We start from the raw sequence: 15,044 nt of genomic DNA on the forward strand, positions 1-15,044 counted from the left end.
AATTTTTAATAAATCTCTTTGAAATGAAGAATAATGTTTTGCATAAATGCATTCTATAGATTTATTTTGAACATTTTTTCTTTAACATTTTCTTAATATGATATAGATGAAAAAAATCAATCATATTTTAAAATCATTAAATAGGTTTTACTGGTATGAAAATCATCTCTATTATTTAAAAAAAGTCTTTTTTGAAATAATTTTCAAAAAAATTGCATCCAATGTATAAGATACTTTAAAATTATATACCAAAATTCTATGAAGACAGAAAACTATAGTATGAAATAGAATAACTGCAAAAGGAAAGGTTAAATTGAACTTTCTAATCCATTTATGTATTAGCGAATCGGTTGGAAAAATCGAAAGTAATTACAATTACTTGCTCACTGTCTTGGGAATCTACTAATTGTGAACATTAGCATCGAAACTCTGTTGTACAGTTAAGTCTTAGAGAATAAAAGACAATTCTTTCGAACGTTACGCCTGTAACTCGGAAGTAATTCGCATTTTATGAGTTGTAGTTACCCAAGCGCTAGCACTTTCTGGTAAATTCATTTGCTGCCTTCCCAATTACTTTGATGATTATCTTCACATCCTTGGTGCATGGGAAAATATTCTCAAGTGATATTGAAAAGAGGGTTAACACTTATTTCAAAAACTTTGTAATGCTTTAGTCTTTACTATGGCTGATTAGTTCATTCGGGTAAAGAAATATTTCTTAAATAATGTTCAAAGTTGCTCCCATAATCGTAGGAAACTATCTACAATATGTAATAGTTTCATGTTTATTCTTTCTTCTGGAAAGAAAAGCAAGAATCGGTAATTGGAGCTATATTTCTCACGAAAATAGTAGGAGGTCATGTAACCAGTTGGAATAATTCTACGAATTACTCATAACAGAAACACGAGAATTAGCTTTAACGATGTTCATTAACCATTTTCAGTAAGAAGGAGAATTCGTACTGATTTTTTGGAACAACTAAAATATTAATAATACTAGGAAGTTTCAAACACATGTTAGAACTATTTTTACCCTTATTAGTTTAAGAAATTATTTATAAGCATCATGTAAGGTACTTAAACAATAGTAATAACACATAATTAATTTTAATTTTCGTCATTAAACTTTAGAAATTGTATTCTGAAATTCATATATTGTTAAGAGAATTTTTTGCAGATGCTAATATATCAAATTAGTTTAAATAAATCTGAGCGAATTGTTTCAATGAAGCATACATATATCTGGAATATTCGTTTTATATATTAGATTGATTAATAGTTTGAAAAACTCAAACTCGGTAAAAATGTTATTTAGTTAGATTTGTAATTAAAAATTATGAATAAATGATTCATTTTGTAAAAATTTGTATGATTCTCTTTAACTTTCATTTTCGAGCCTCGAATGCTTAAATAAATCCCTTTTCTCAGTCGTTTCTCAGATTTGTGATCTTTTTTTTTTTTTTTTTTTTTTTTTTTGCTTATTTTGTTTTGTCCATTCATTTATTATTCAAAAAAAAAAAACCTTAACGTTTTTCAGAATTAAAAAAGATTACCTGTCATGAAATTAACTTATTTTTTCCTGATTTCTACTTACCCTACGATCTTTTCGATAATTCTTTACTGTATTTTTAACATTGGAATGCTGGGTTAAATTATTATTAATGAGCCATAATTGCAAATTAGTACAGTACAAAAATTGTTGGTAGTTATTACTTTAATTTCATGGGATTAGCTCGAAATTATCCCAATTGTTAAGAAAGATTTTAAAGGACACGAAATATATTTTGAAGCATTTAAGCAATATTATCTTCGATGAAAAAAATTCTTTTTGGTTTGTATTATCAGTAAAATTTATTTGTATTTGGATAACACAAGTAGTAACTTTTTTTTACTGAAAACGCTGGATATATACAAAATATTTAAATGTATCGATATCAAAGGAGCCATGTTCAGAGAAAATTTCCTTTTTGTTATTGTTACAAAAATTCGTCCTGTGGATAGGCAGATAAGACATTCACTATGCTCAATAATAGATAATTATTTCAAAAGACTATTCCAAAAGACCGGTAGCAAAATATAAAAGAATTGTACAAAATGACAGATAGGGACAACACTCTGGCTAGAAACAATATGTTACTAAACAACCGCAACAGCATTATAGCCAGTCGAATTCAATTAGAATGCTCAATTCAAGATCAACACTCCAAAGACTTTGTGCGACACCGCTATTTATATATTCCTCACAGAGTATATAATTTTCTAGAAGGATCTCGGATATCGGCTCTTAATAACAATCTAATCATAATCCTTGTATTTTCTAGAACCATCATTTTTGTTGTCAAATCTTTCGTTTATTTTTATATCAAGAATGGGGGTTCAATAACCTCCATTGAAATATTTTTAAATCTATATTCTTCATTTTAAGATTAACTGTATTAGAAGGCAATACTATATATCCGTAAGAGTACCATTATTATAGCTTAAAAAGCGTACACTTAAAAGTAATTAAATCAGGCAACCGGAGTATTTTATCAAAACCTTTCACACAATTTACAAAAAAAAAGTGCGAAAAAAGAATGGCACATAGAACAAAATAAAGCCTCACTGATTAGCATTTTTTTCTGAATGAAAATCCTATGTAGAGTAACATATGGATAGATGTGCAATTATTTTAGCATTGATTCTATTAAAACATGGAAATGTGATGAAGTCCTTGCCGTGCCTTAATGGTATCAAGTGTAATCCATGAAAACCTATGGGAGCAATGAAGTAGAGATATTATCATTTTTCTTAGGATGACTTGTCGAATTTCGTTAAAAATTTACTATTCTCATTTTTTTATGTGTCGAAGGAGAATAATTAAAAACATGGATTTATTTGTGTGCCTAGAATGACGAGATGTATCGATAAAATGTTCCGCAAACCGCGAAGGCATTAATTATTTTCCTACCACTGTTCCGGTATATGAGGAAAAAGAATTTTAATAACTGAAAATGTAGTCATCAAAAACATAAATAATAACGATTCACTCAGAACTACATGATGTTGAAAAATTATACACCTTTAAATATTTGATATAAATAATACATAAAAAGTTGTTGGTGAAAAAGACTCACTGAATTTTATCTCCAATTAAAAAAAAATTATGTCAATACACTTTAACCTTATCACTATTATTTGTTCGAAAAGTATCGTCTATTCTCTTTGCTAAGCATTTTTGCCGTCATAATATCTGTTTCCTGCGGGGATTATATTTCTTTATTCTTCGCTGCGAGCTATGCAGCATGAACTCGATTTTAATGTATACCACCTCCCCCAAAAAGAGTAAGCTATCATATTACAAGAGCGTGAAAGCCATAAAAATTTTCCATTTCTACTAATCCTTAAATCTGACAATGTTCACCAAAGAAATCATGCACTTGATTTCTTAATGAGAAAAAAGTGCCCCTTTTAATCATCTTTTAAATGATTGTTCCATTTGCCGAGATTTATCGAATTCAAGGTTGAATCGCCTCGGAATTGTTTTCGAAATTTTCGCTTCTCATAATGAGAGAACATGTAGTAGTATCGTAGCATCCATCTTAATTTTTGCACTGCATGTGGCCATCATTCGTAATAATGAGAACAAATGAAATTTCTTAAACTGCAGATTATTTCAATATAAATCGTTTCTTAATAATTCGTAAAATTATTTTCAATTTAATTATCTTGTCAGGTGAATAATTTATGATCCTCCTGTATATTTTATTAACATTTTTTTCTTTTTTTCCTTTCTTCCTTCCATCTTGTGCTCATCCAACTGGTTAGATAACTTAGTGTTATAGACACCGGGGAGCAGGATGGTGTTATGTTATGTATATTTTATTTCAGATAATATAAATACTTAATGCAAAATGTAAGAATATCAATAAAATGGCCATTTTGAAATGAATGAAAATGGTTATATTGGCATATTAGAAAAACATAAATAACTGTATTCTGTCACCGTAGGTAATATAAAATAATAATAATTGTATGTCAAACATCATCATTACAATTACCATCAGAATATTTAACAAAAGTTTAGAACTTATTTATTTTTATAATAAACTATGTATTGGAGACTCTAGTTCTTCAATGTAAACACTATCAAAATTTTCTCTTAAAAGTTGTCTTCAGATAAAAGCCAGCTAGTAAGTGTCCTTCGGGAAAGATAATTTCCCTCCGCCTCATTTGACGCCACGCGGTAGCCAAGAGCAAATTAATTTAGGAAGTGAGGCAGGAAAAAATAAGAACCAAATAATTCATGTGTGAATGCTTTGGCGACGGAAATATGCCAAGAAATAAAGCGACGTTATACTAATCTGTGAAAAATGTTTGGTGAAGTAACGATGGCTGTCGATGGAAAATTCTCTGCATTAGATAATGAAATAATGATTTTTGTTTCTATTCTTCTTAAAGTAAATATGTTTAGTATCGTCATATTATTATATTTTATACACATGTTTAAAAGATCTTAAACAATATTTATTACATGTTTTGATTTAATTTGACGCTTCATGTTCTCAAAAAGGAAAAATTTTTAGCAGATTTTTCTTTCGGCTTATTGATGAGACAGAGATCTAAAATTTTGAACTTTTGCATATATTCGAAAACAATACAATATTTCAATTAATTTTCAGAATTCACTTAATCAGTTAATTTTAGTTAAATTAGGGAATATGCGCCCTCTTAATCTCATTTATTCCATACAAGTGAGGTTTTCTCGCCAACAGGTTTTGAATTTAAGAAAAAAAAAAAACTGGTTTTAAGATTTTATAATGTTAATAATAATGAACAATAAATTAAAAACTAGAAATAAACAGAAATCTGTTTTGCAAATTGTGTTTCTAAGAACTGATTAAGTATTAAGGTATTCAAATTCAAAAATCTATAATAAAAGTTTGCTTTTAAGAAGTGTTTCTATTAAATTTGCTTTAAAAGTGTTTTTTATAATATTTCTATTTGAAATATGATTTCTTAAATTGAAGATATAGAAGTTATTTTTTAATTTTTCAGAAAGGAAATTCCAATCCAGATTGTAGATAATGAGAGCTATGAGCGAGATTCTGTATTCTACGTGGAGTTGGGGGATCCAAGAACTGAAGAAGGTATTATTTATTTATTTATAAAATAATTTATTCTTACATTTCTGAACAAGGCATTATTCTTGCATGAAATATTGCATATGCATGAAATTTATGGAAACATCTATGTCATTATAACTCCATCTATAAAACGCAACAAGACAATAGCCTAAAAAACATATTTGTTATTTGTGACAGACGTCGTTACGCTTATTCATATTCATAGTAAATGTTGAAAAGAATGTATTTCAGTAAACTAATTTGAGAAAAGTAGTTAGGTTTTTCATATATATAGAGTAACTTTAAACTTAAATTGTTTACCTAAATTAATATTAATTTAATGGGTTTTAAAATGAATCCTTTGAAGAAAATCCGATTTTAATTTTTTTTATTCAAATATGCAGCTTCCAAAAATATCATCTATATCAATAGCCAAGTCTGTTTATATTGTTCAAGAATATGAATTTTGCATAATGAAACAATAAATTATTAGACTAGTTTATTTTAGATACAACTATCCCATTCTGTGTTTAATTAATTAATATGATTCATTCTACGCTATTCTACTTGGAAAGTTTTTTAATTGACTTCTTTAAAATAATTGCATTGTTCTAAATTTGTTGGTTGCACTTCAGTTGCAAATATTCTGTACACTTCAATTAAATGGTGTATCTTAATTTGCGAATCAGGAAAACTTTGGCATTACTTGTTTCTCTCAGTCTCTTCTACTGGCCTCTTTTCCTTCTTTCTATGCAATTTTCATAGTTCTTGTATTTTCTGTTGAAAAAAAAGAAATACTGCTATAAGTAATCTTTATTATCAAAAGTTGAAATGGGAAAGAAGAATTACTAATTATAGATTCTATTTAAATCAGATTATACAACTTTTATAATGAAAAATGGTCTCTGAGTTGTAATTATTAAAGCCAATATTTGAAATCTTGGTAAATTGTCAAAAAATGCAAACCGTTGGGAATCGCCATGTTGACAACTATAACAGGGCGTTGGTGCAATCGAAACGAATGATTTAACGATATTAATGTGATCCGAAAATTGCAAAATATATTATTTGTAAAAATAAACAAATAAGTAAATCGCTTTGAAAAAGTATCCCCAAAGGAACAGCACAGCGTATATTGCACAGCAAAAGTACCAAATTCTCGTGCATTTTTTTGGCCAATACTAGCTGCTGTGCTATAAAAAGACATTCAATAAATGCATTTCTTAAGGAAAAACACACCGCGATTATTTCATTTTATCAGATTCTATACAGACGCATTTAAGCATGATATTGAAATAGAAGTCCCTCATCACGAGTTGTGATATTGAAATAGAAGTCCCTCATCACGAGTTCTATGATATTGAAATAGAAGTTCCTCATCACGGGTTGTGATATTGAAATAGAAGTCCCTCATCGCGAGTTCTATGATATTGAAATAGAAGTTCCTCATCACGAGTTCTGTGATATTGAAATAGAAGTCCCTCATCACGAGTTGTGATATTGAAATAGAAGTCCCTCATCACGAGCTCTATGATATTGAAATAGAAGTTCCTCATCACGAGTTCTGTGATATTGAAATAGAAGTTCCTCATCACGAGTTCTGTGATATTGAAATAGAAGTTCCTCATCACGAGTTCTGTGATATTGAAATAGAAGTTCCTCATCATGAGTTCTGTGATATCTAAGATTATATTATATTATCAAATATACTGAGGATCGTTAAAATTTAAGCAGAAAAATCTATTAAAAAATAAAGGTTGAGTTCCAAATACCTATTTGAAAATTTGTTAATAATTGTACAAAAACCACAAGAAATGGTCATTTAGAATTTTATTCTTTATTATGAAGCAGTCCTTTTGAATAGGGTTGAAAAACGCTGATTTCATTTACTCTGAGTTTGATTGTGCTCATTAGAAAATTCTAGAAATCCAGTTCACTGGGATAACGACAAGTTCGAATCCTGCTTTTGGACGAATTCTTTTTTTTTCTCTTTTTTGTCATGAAATGATTTCGAATTCATTGCAGTGCGTTTATACATACTCACGACCATTTCCGTTACAATGCACCTCTTAAATCGACAATGTACAAGTATGTGGAGTCAAGAGAAATTGCATATATAAAGCTCCTAAACATACTTCACATTAGAAAATCCCCTCAAAACATTATCTCAACACAAACAGTTCCCACAGGCAGGAAAATTGCAATGTAGGCGATTAGAGATTTATTACACACATAAAAGCGAATAAGAAATAATCTCTGCAGTGTAGGATAAAACATGAAATGATAGCTCTCTTTAGATTGAGACACGACTTTCAAAATAACATTATTTAAAACATATTTATAATTTCTGTCCCAAATTTTTTCAAATAAAAAGTGAATTGTGCATACAATGCTTATTCTTCAAACGATTTTTCAATCTAATCGTTTTTCAAATGTTTTATTCTTTTTCAATATCTGCATGATGCCTGCTTGTATTAATAATAATCTTAACTCATATTTATTATTTAATCCAAAGTTCGAGCAAGTTTAATAAAATAAAATATAAAAATTTAACTTCTAAAAATTTTTGTATAAGAGATTTTAAATAGAACCTCTATCATATGCATTTATCTAGAGACTTTTTTTTAATAAAGCAGCATATAACTTTCATTATACTTTTTGTTCATTATTTATTTTAAAAGATATAAGCATTAAAGAAAATTGGAAATATCAAGGAAAACCAGTATAAAGAATGCTGTTGAATATTGAGAATGAATGTAAGAACATTGCCATATTTCAAATATATAGAATTCCTAAAATTTAAAATTAGTTTTATTTTAATATAACTTATATCATTTAAAAAAAATATTTGAAACAAAAAAAATAGTTGAAAATGGGAATATTAAAAATATTCGGAAAATAAATGGAATATTTTAAAAAATAAATATATAAACATAATTAAAGAATAAATTCGTTTAGAATAACATGAAATCCCTTTTTTTAAGGCTTTAGGTATTCATTTTTCTAAATGCATGACTGTCTACCAGCTTTATACGAGATGCTCGTAGCTCAGATTAAACAACTTTCAAGAGAAGTTTTGCACTTGTTTTACAGTTCGTTTACCATCAATTTCTGTAAACGAATGCCATTTTTCTGCCAGACTATATACTTACAACTAAATACGAGAATATACATGAAGGAAATATTCTTTGAACTTAAATTCCTGATGTTAAACATCTCAGTTAAGAATTCCTTGAGTGCTTTCATTATAGTCTGGCACGCAGAATCGTTTAAGAAAGTAATTTACAATAAGGCAAGGAACAGTATTACATGAAGTGTCCCATTTCACGGCTTTATTCTCACGGATTACATTATGATTTACTTTATTTAGGATACGTATTGCTGTTGTTAGATCATAATGAGTCAACATGTTTGTCTTCGTTTTTCAGGTGTACTGTGTAACTAGTAACTGCTTTATTTATTTAAACAATACATACTTGGAGGCTTCATACATAGCTGGTTCATAATAGAAGGTAACTAAAATACTAATGGGTATACAAATTTCCATGGGATTTAAATTCTGTATTCTATAAAGAATAGACAATCTTCACATATCTACAAAGATCTCCAGAATTTCAGATAAATGTTTTTTTCTTCTTTTTTTTTCATATTTGTAAATGCCTAAAAATTGAAGACTGATTAAAGTCAAGAGGCCAATCATATTTTAAATCTACATTATTTTGCATCGCCTTTATTTAATTTTTAAACACGAAAGTTAAGACTTAAAACTGACGAATTCTGCGAAAAAATTCTGAAGATTCTTTTTTTTTTTCAATTAATAACTTTCACCATTTTTTATTTAAAGGATTTCTAAGATCAAATTTTTTCGAATTTATTTATAAAAGACAAATGAATGTAGATAGAATCTGTTTATTTAGCATGTTCTTTATTGTTATTGCTCTGCGCAAGTATTCATTTTTGCTATCAATCATACAAAGCTTTAATACAGATTATAAATCTTTATTGCTACCTCCTAAAGTGCCTTCGTTGCTGCACTTTTGTGGAATTTGAGAATCATTGTAATTTAAATAAATTAGTCGCATAGAAAGTAACATGAACGAAATCAGGATAATAATTTGTTTATGGTAGTATTGGAATATTATGATTCGGTTGTTGTTGATATCCTGGTTGATATTTGGATGGATCGATGAATTGGTGTTTAATAGTGATGAAGTTCCCAAGATAAAATCCTGTCTTAGACGAGAGGTTTCAAAACTTGTAATCATAAACTACGTGACTAAAGGATATATATTTGAATAAAAGGATTTTTTTTTACTATTCACTTTTTTTGCTTATTTTAAAGGAAAAGGAACTTTTTAAACGTACTAATGGAATAACTAACTTTATTTTTAATAATTTGGTATCATCTTATGTTCATATTTAACTTTGTGTATTTCTCACTTTTGTCTTAAATTTTAGCATGTCTTCGTAATTTGTCCAAATTTTTTCACGATTTACAGCAATTAATGATTGAATTTTTAAACAAATATGATAATTCTTAATTAATTCGTCATTTCCATAAATTCTTGGAATTATAATGGATTTCCATGATAATTTGATATCGCCAACATGAAGTACATTCAAGTTCAAGCATTTTATAGAAGATCTAAGTTTTACTAATTTTTGACTAAAAGAATGCCTCTAACAAATTATATTTCAAACTTTACAATACAACAATAAGTTATAATATATTCCCTTTAAAATTATATTAAAAAAATATTTAATTATATTAGAGATTTAATTTAAAACATTGAATTTTAACTTCCTTATCATCTTGTTACATTGAATCACTGATTAAAATTACAACCACGATTTAATTTTCTTATTACAAATGATAACGGGAAAAATTTTATTTTTTCTTGAGCATATCACATTCCTTTAATTTTTCATTTAATCAAAAGAAATATTGAAATACTTCAATTTAAAACTGAGATTAATATGGCAAATATTTTATCAAACGTTAACTTGATAGAACTCATATTAACATTACTAGAAAAAATAATTTCCACGCTCAATCATTTCGTTCGCTAGGACTTGTATTTACACATTTTTTCCATTCCGTTACAGAAATCCAATTAAGATTCTACAAGATTTTTTTCCCTTTTCAGATTGCATGAAATGGTATTTTTCTGCGGAAAGCTTTTCGAACAGAATTTTTCTTTTTCTATATATGAGTGTGTTCGCAGGATAGAAATGTTTTCATGGTATTTGGTATAAAGAAAGTGGTATGTGCGTTTTTATGATATAGCTTAAATATGTATGAAGAGATTCCACATGAAATTCGATTTTTTTCAAATGTGTACATTCCTTTTCAGAACAAGAATTTCTGGAATGATTGTATCAAACATAAGCGGGTTATGCTGTATTTATTTGCATATTAAGTACAGTGGGTTTGTGCAGATTTTCTAGAAGTTATTCAAAGAATACCAGATGTTGAAGAAAGATTCCAAAATGTTTTTATCTATATTCTACGTCGACAGTACTTTTGAATATAATTTTTTTTAATCTCTGATGTGAAGATTTAATTAAACTAAAAGTTGTTACTAAAGGAGAAAGTTATGTTGTTGAAATTAAGACGAAAGATGCTTGGAGACTTTTGACAGGTTTTAAAATATTTAAAAAATGCAATTTAACATTTCGCTTTAGTCCATAATTAAAGGAATCTTCTGTATGTGAACCGATAGCTGGAAGTATTCGTTACAAACAAAAAAAAACATCGGATAATTCACTTCTATTATATACATATATATATATATATATATATATAAAGTAAGAAATATTTTGAAAACTAAAACTAAAACAAAAGGAAATAGTTTCAGAATCTCAACTAAAAATTATTTCTTATTTAAACTAAAACCAAAAAAGGAAGAGGAAAACCTTCATAGTATTTAGAGAGCGCAAATGCAGCTACTTCTAAAACACAGATGAATTGAGACAAAAGTATTAAAATCACGTTAATAGTAAAATCAAATTATACCAAATAAAAAAAAAAGAATCCGGCCCGAAGACTTTTTCAAGGGTCACCTTCAGGCAGAGATTCAAAAAAAAGGAATTTTTTCTGTGAAGGAATGCAGACAAGACAGTCTAATGATTCCTCGTGACCCGAAAATCCCCTGAAATTAGGTCCAAGAGATATACCATTTTAATATATATATATGTATGTATATATATAAATCAGCGAAATTTTATTTAGGATGATCTTAAATGACATTTTAATTTTGATAATGATGTAGTTATGAATAGTTTTTATGAAAAGAAAAGAAATTAATATTACGAAGCAAGAATATTAGAATTCCATTCAATATCTTTTAAAAATTGATATTTGTTCTCTCCTGAAACAAGTACATTAGAGTTCTTTTGAATTTCCTTAAAATGCGAATAGAAATACATTTACATCTGAAATGACGATATTAGAATACTTATTGTTCTGATTAACAACAAAAATGTAGTTCTGATTAGTTTTAATAGAAAGTAACTTCTGAAACAAGAATATTAGAAATAAATTCAATTTTCTTATAAAGGAAAAAAAAATTCTTCATTTTCGGAAACAAGAATAATAGAATTCCATTTAATTTTTTTACAAAGAGAATAGAAATTCATCAACTTTTGAAGTAAAGTCTATTATGATTTTGTTGAAATTCATTATTAAATATTTTATTTGCATGAATTTTACAAAATTTTTCTTTTGACAAAAGGGTATTGATAAACTTTTATTTTACAACATGGATATTTATTAATTACACATTTAATTCGCTATTCTTGTGATATTATAAACCTTCCATAGGAGTATTATGAATAAATTTACGGGAAGTTGTTAGATAAATAAATGGATTCTTGCATCTGATCTATATTCTTTATATCGAGATCGAATTACTTCCATTTATGAGGAAACTTTCTTCCTCTAATAGGTGGTTAAGATGTGGGGTTTAAACTTTAACTTGAATTTCTCTATTTCTTACTTTGAGGACTACCATTCAAGGCAAGGTTAAATTGACTCAGTTGGGTTATAATATATAATTTATTATCAAAGGTATTTTAAAAATTTTAATTAGTTCAAATTTTTGTAATAAAAACATTGTTATAATGCTTATGCACAGTAAAAACTTTGGATGCCATTTTATTATCTTGTAATATATTGACTGTGTTCTTAGATATATTGCATACAATCAATTGCAATGACCAAAATTCTTGATTTAATGTTTTTCCCTTTTGTTTTAAGTATGAGATAAATAGAAATTTCTAATATCATTACAAGCTCTGCATTTTCATACAAATTCGAATTATTTGAGCAATTCAAATTTCTGAATCCAGTTCTTGTATAATAGTATAGTCACGTTAATCTCCATGATGTTGTATTTCTATAACAGTATTCCTTTCTCATTATCTTGGTATAAAATTTGTTACATTAAATATGACTAAATTTAATAGATGTGGAATATTTAAATTTTTGATAAAGACGATCGGAGAGAAACGAGCAACCAGAGCAAAATTTTAAAATTTTTGCATTCTATTATCATTATATGACGAATTTCATATATCTAAACACATTAAACGGTGTATTTAAATTATTATTTTTTTATTAAATAATCAAAATTTCATCATACGTTAACAGCAATTAAATTAAATGATCAATGATTAATTAAAATGATCAATGATAGTTTTTAAAGATTTTAATTATGAATATGGAATGTTTTTTTTTCATGCAAATGTAGATTCTACCAAAACACATTCTAGAAAACGTACAGAGTATTTATAAATTCCGAGAATATTATAAAAGAAAACAATGAATGGAATATTCGTGAAAGGCTATAATAAAACGAGGAGAATATAAATTGTTTCATGTGTACACAAATGACTTAAATGAGCATTAGATGTACAAGACAAGCTATAAATGTTAAGAACAAAGAGAAGAAAAGGGTGAAAATAAAAAAATAAAAATCTGCCATTTAGCGCACTTATGAAAGTGTATTTAAATAACATCTTCAATTTAACTTATTTGCAACATTTCAAATTTCTAAAGCAATGGTGTAACAATTTTGATTGATTGGAAAAATAGAGCAAGAAATTCTGAAGGGAGGAAAATAAGACGAATAATTATTCCAACGACGGAATAAAAGTTTGTGTGCTCCATAATATAGCTTTTATGTGGTTTTGGGAAATGTATTTGGATTATTAATTTAATTTATATTCTGAATATATGTCCCAATAGTGATAATAAATCAGTGATATTATTGTGTACCATTTTATATCTCTGAGGGAACATCTTTAAATATAAAAAATAAGTAATGAAAAGAAAATGTATTCAGATATTTGTTCATTTTCCATATCTTTAAATTGAAAAGTCTTTTTGTATCATTTCCGTTAAGGAGATTTCTATGAAGACGCACAGTCAAAAACATGTAAAATATCCTTTTAAAAAGTTAGTGTGAAAAAAAACTTGAAAGGAAAACAATATATGTTATTTCCATAAAATTCTATTTCAATTCCTCTTTTTGTATATTGCCACTAGTCTCCTAACTAAGTTGAAAAGAATGAAAAAAATATATATGAAAATAATTCTGTAGCTCGGAATTTTGAATTTTCTTTTTCGGATCCACCAAAATAAAATTAAATTAGAAGATCACGCATGTTTGTTGTCACATTTTCAATTCTATCATAGCAGCAAGAAAGAAAGAAAAAAAAAGAATCCATTGATATCTTTCCATTTGTCAAATATGGCTTATTTGAAATGTCGCATCGGGAAAAAGTCTTCGTTATCCTCAATAGAATAGAAAAAGAAATTGTCGCGAGATAGCCCGGTTTCCATTTTCTTCGATAATGTATCGATGCCAAATGCAATTTACATCAGGCTCAAGACATTCACCGGCGATAATTCAATTTTCTCTTTCCTACGCAGTTAGGTGTTCTTCTTCCTGTAATTAACCTATGAGAGTCAATTTGTGTTATCACCACATTTTTAGTCCTATAAACTCTAGGAAATAATGATCAGAGAACAGAAAAAGAAATATTAATTAGTAAAATGAGAGATAACTGTATTGCTTCTCTGAATTCTTGAGATGCATTTTTCTTTTAATCTGTATGATTAATGATTCTTTTATTCTTTTGCAAGTTCTGTACATTATTAATCGGTTCTGATCTATTAATCTGCTGTAAATTCTTTGAAATGCGAAAAGTTGTTTAGAGTAATATAAATTTTATTGTTAAGAATAATTTAAAGTAAATATATTCTCTTGCACCTCAAAGTATAATAATGATAATTATTTTTAGGTAAATGAAAACAAACAAGAAAATAACAATATTCAAGTTTCTATTTTGATACTAGAGGTTTAGATATAATATTTTCTTAGAAGATTAAGTTGCGTTTTAAAATGATCATGTGTATAACAATTACGCCGTGCGACATGCATAAGGAAAATAAAATGTTCTATGTGGAAGATTATTGAATCTAAAGCTATCAAATTTGACAAGTAGAAACGTTAAAACAGTTAAAACAGTTTTTCAAAATGTTTTTGTACTTTTAGGTAAAAAAATATTCAAAATGTTAAAGTCTTTCCTCAAATGATACTAGCTAAATTGCATTTGGAATCATTTTTAGATAAAAAAATTTTACACCATGATAAAATTGAAAAATAATCGTTTCACTTATATCAGTTTTATTTTTGCACATTATTTACTCTAATTTTATAAATATTTTAACATATTTCAAATGCATTTTTCATGGAGACTTTCCGTTGAATGGATTTAGAATGGTTAATGAATATATAGAAACTCGTGCTGGGTCATCATTAAAAGATATTTTTATATATGTGCATGCTATTTTGGCTTTAAAATTAAGAGTAAATTTAAAAAATAAAATAAAGTTATATGAATAAAGCCTCAAACTTTATTATGCTATAGTAC

The 15,044-nt window shown here is 27.3% G+C and overlaps 1 protein-coding gene across 1 annotated transcript in view; it reads left to right on the plus strand.

Annotated features, from left to right (window-relative positions):
- LOC129970746 (sodium/calcium exchanger 3-like) overlaps positions 1-15,044 on the plus strand; it is a 227,261-nt gene that overhangs the window by 153,694 nt on the left and 58,523 nt on the right. The window contains exon 2 of the mRNA XM_056084485.1: positions 5,038-5,129. Coding sequence (XP_055940460.1) covers positions 5,038-5,129 — 92 coding nt within the window. The remainder of the gene's footprint in view (positions 1-5,037; positions 5,130-15,044) is intronic.

Source organism: Argiope bruennichi, chromosome 1 (assembly GCF_947563725.1).
Source record: "Argiope bruennichi chromosome 1, qqArgBrue1.1, whole genome shotgun sequence".
NCBI lineage: Eukaryota > Metazoa > Arthropoda > Arachnida > Araneae > Araneidae > Argiope > Argiope bruennichi.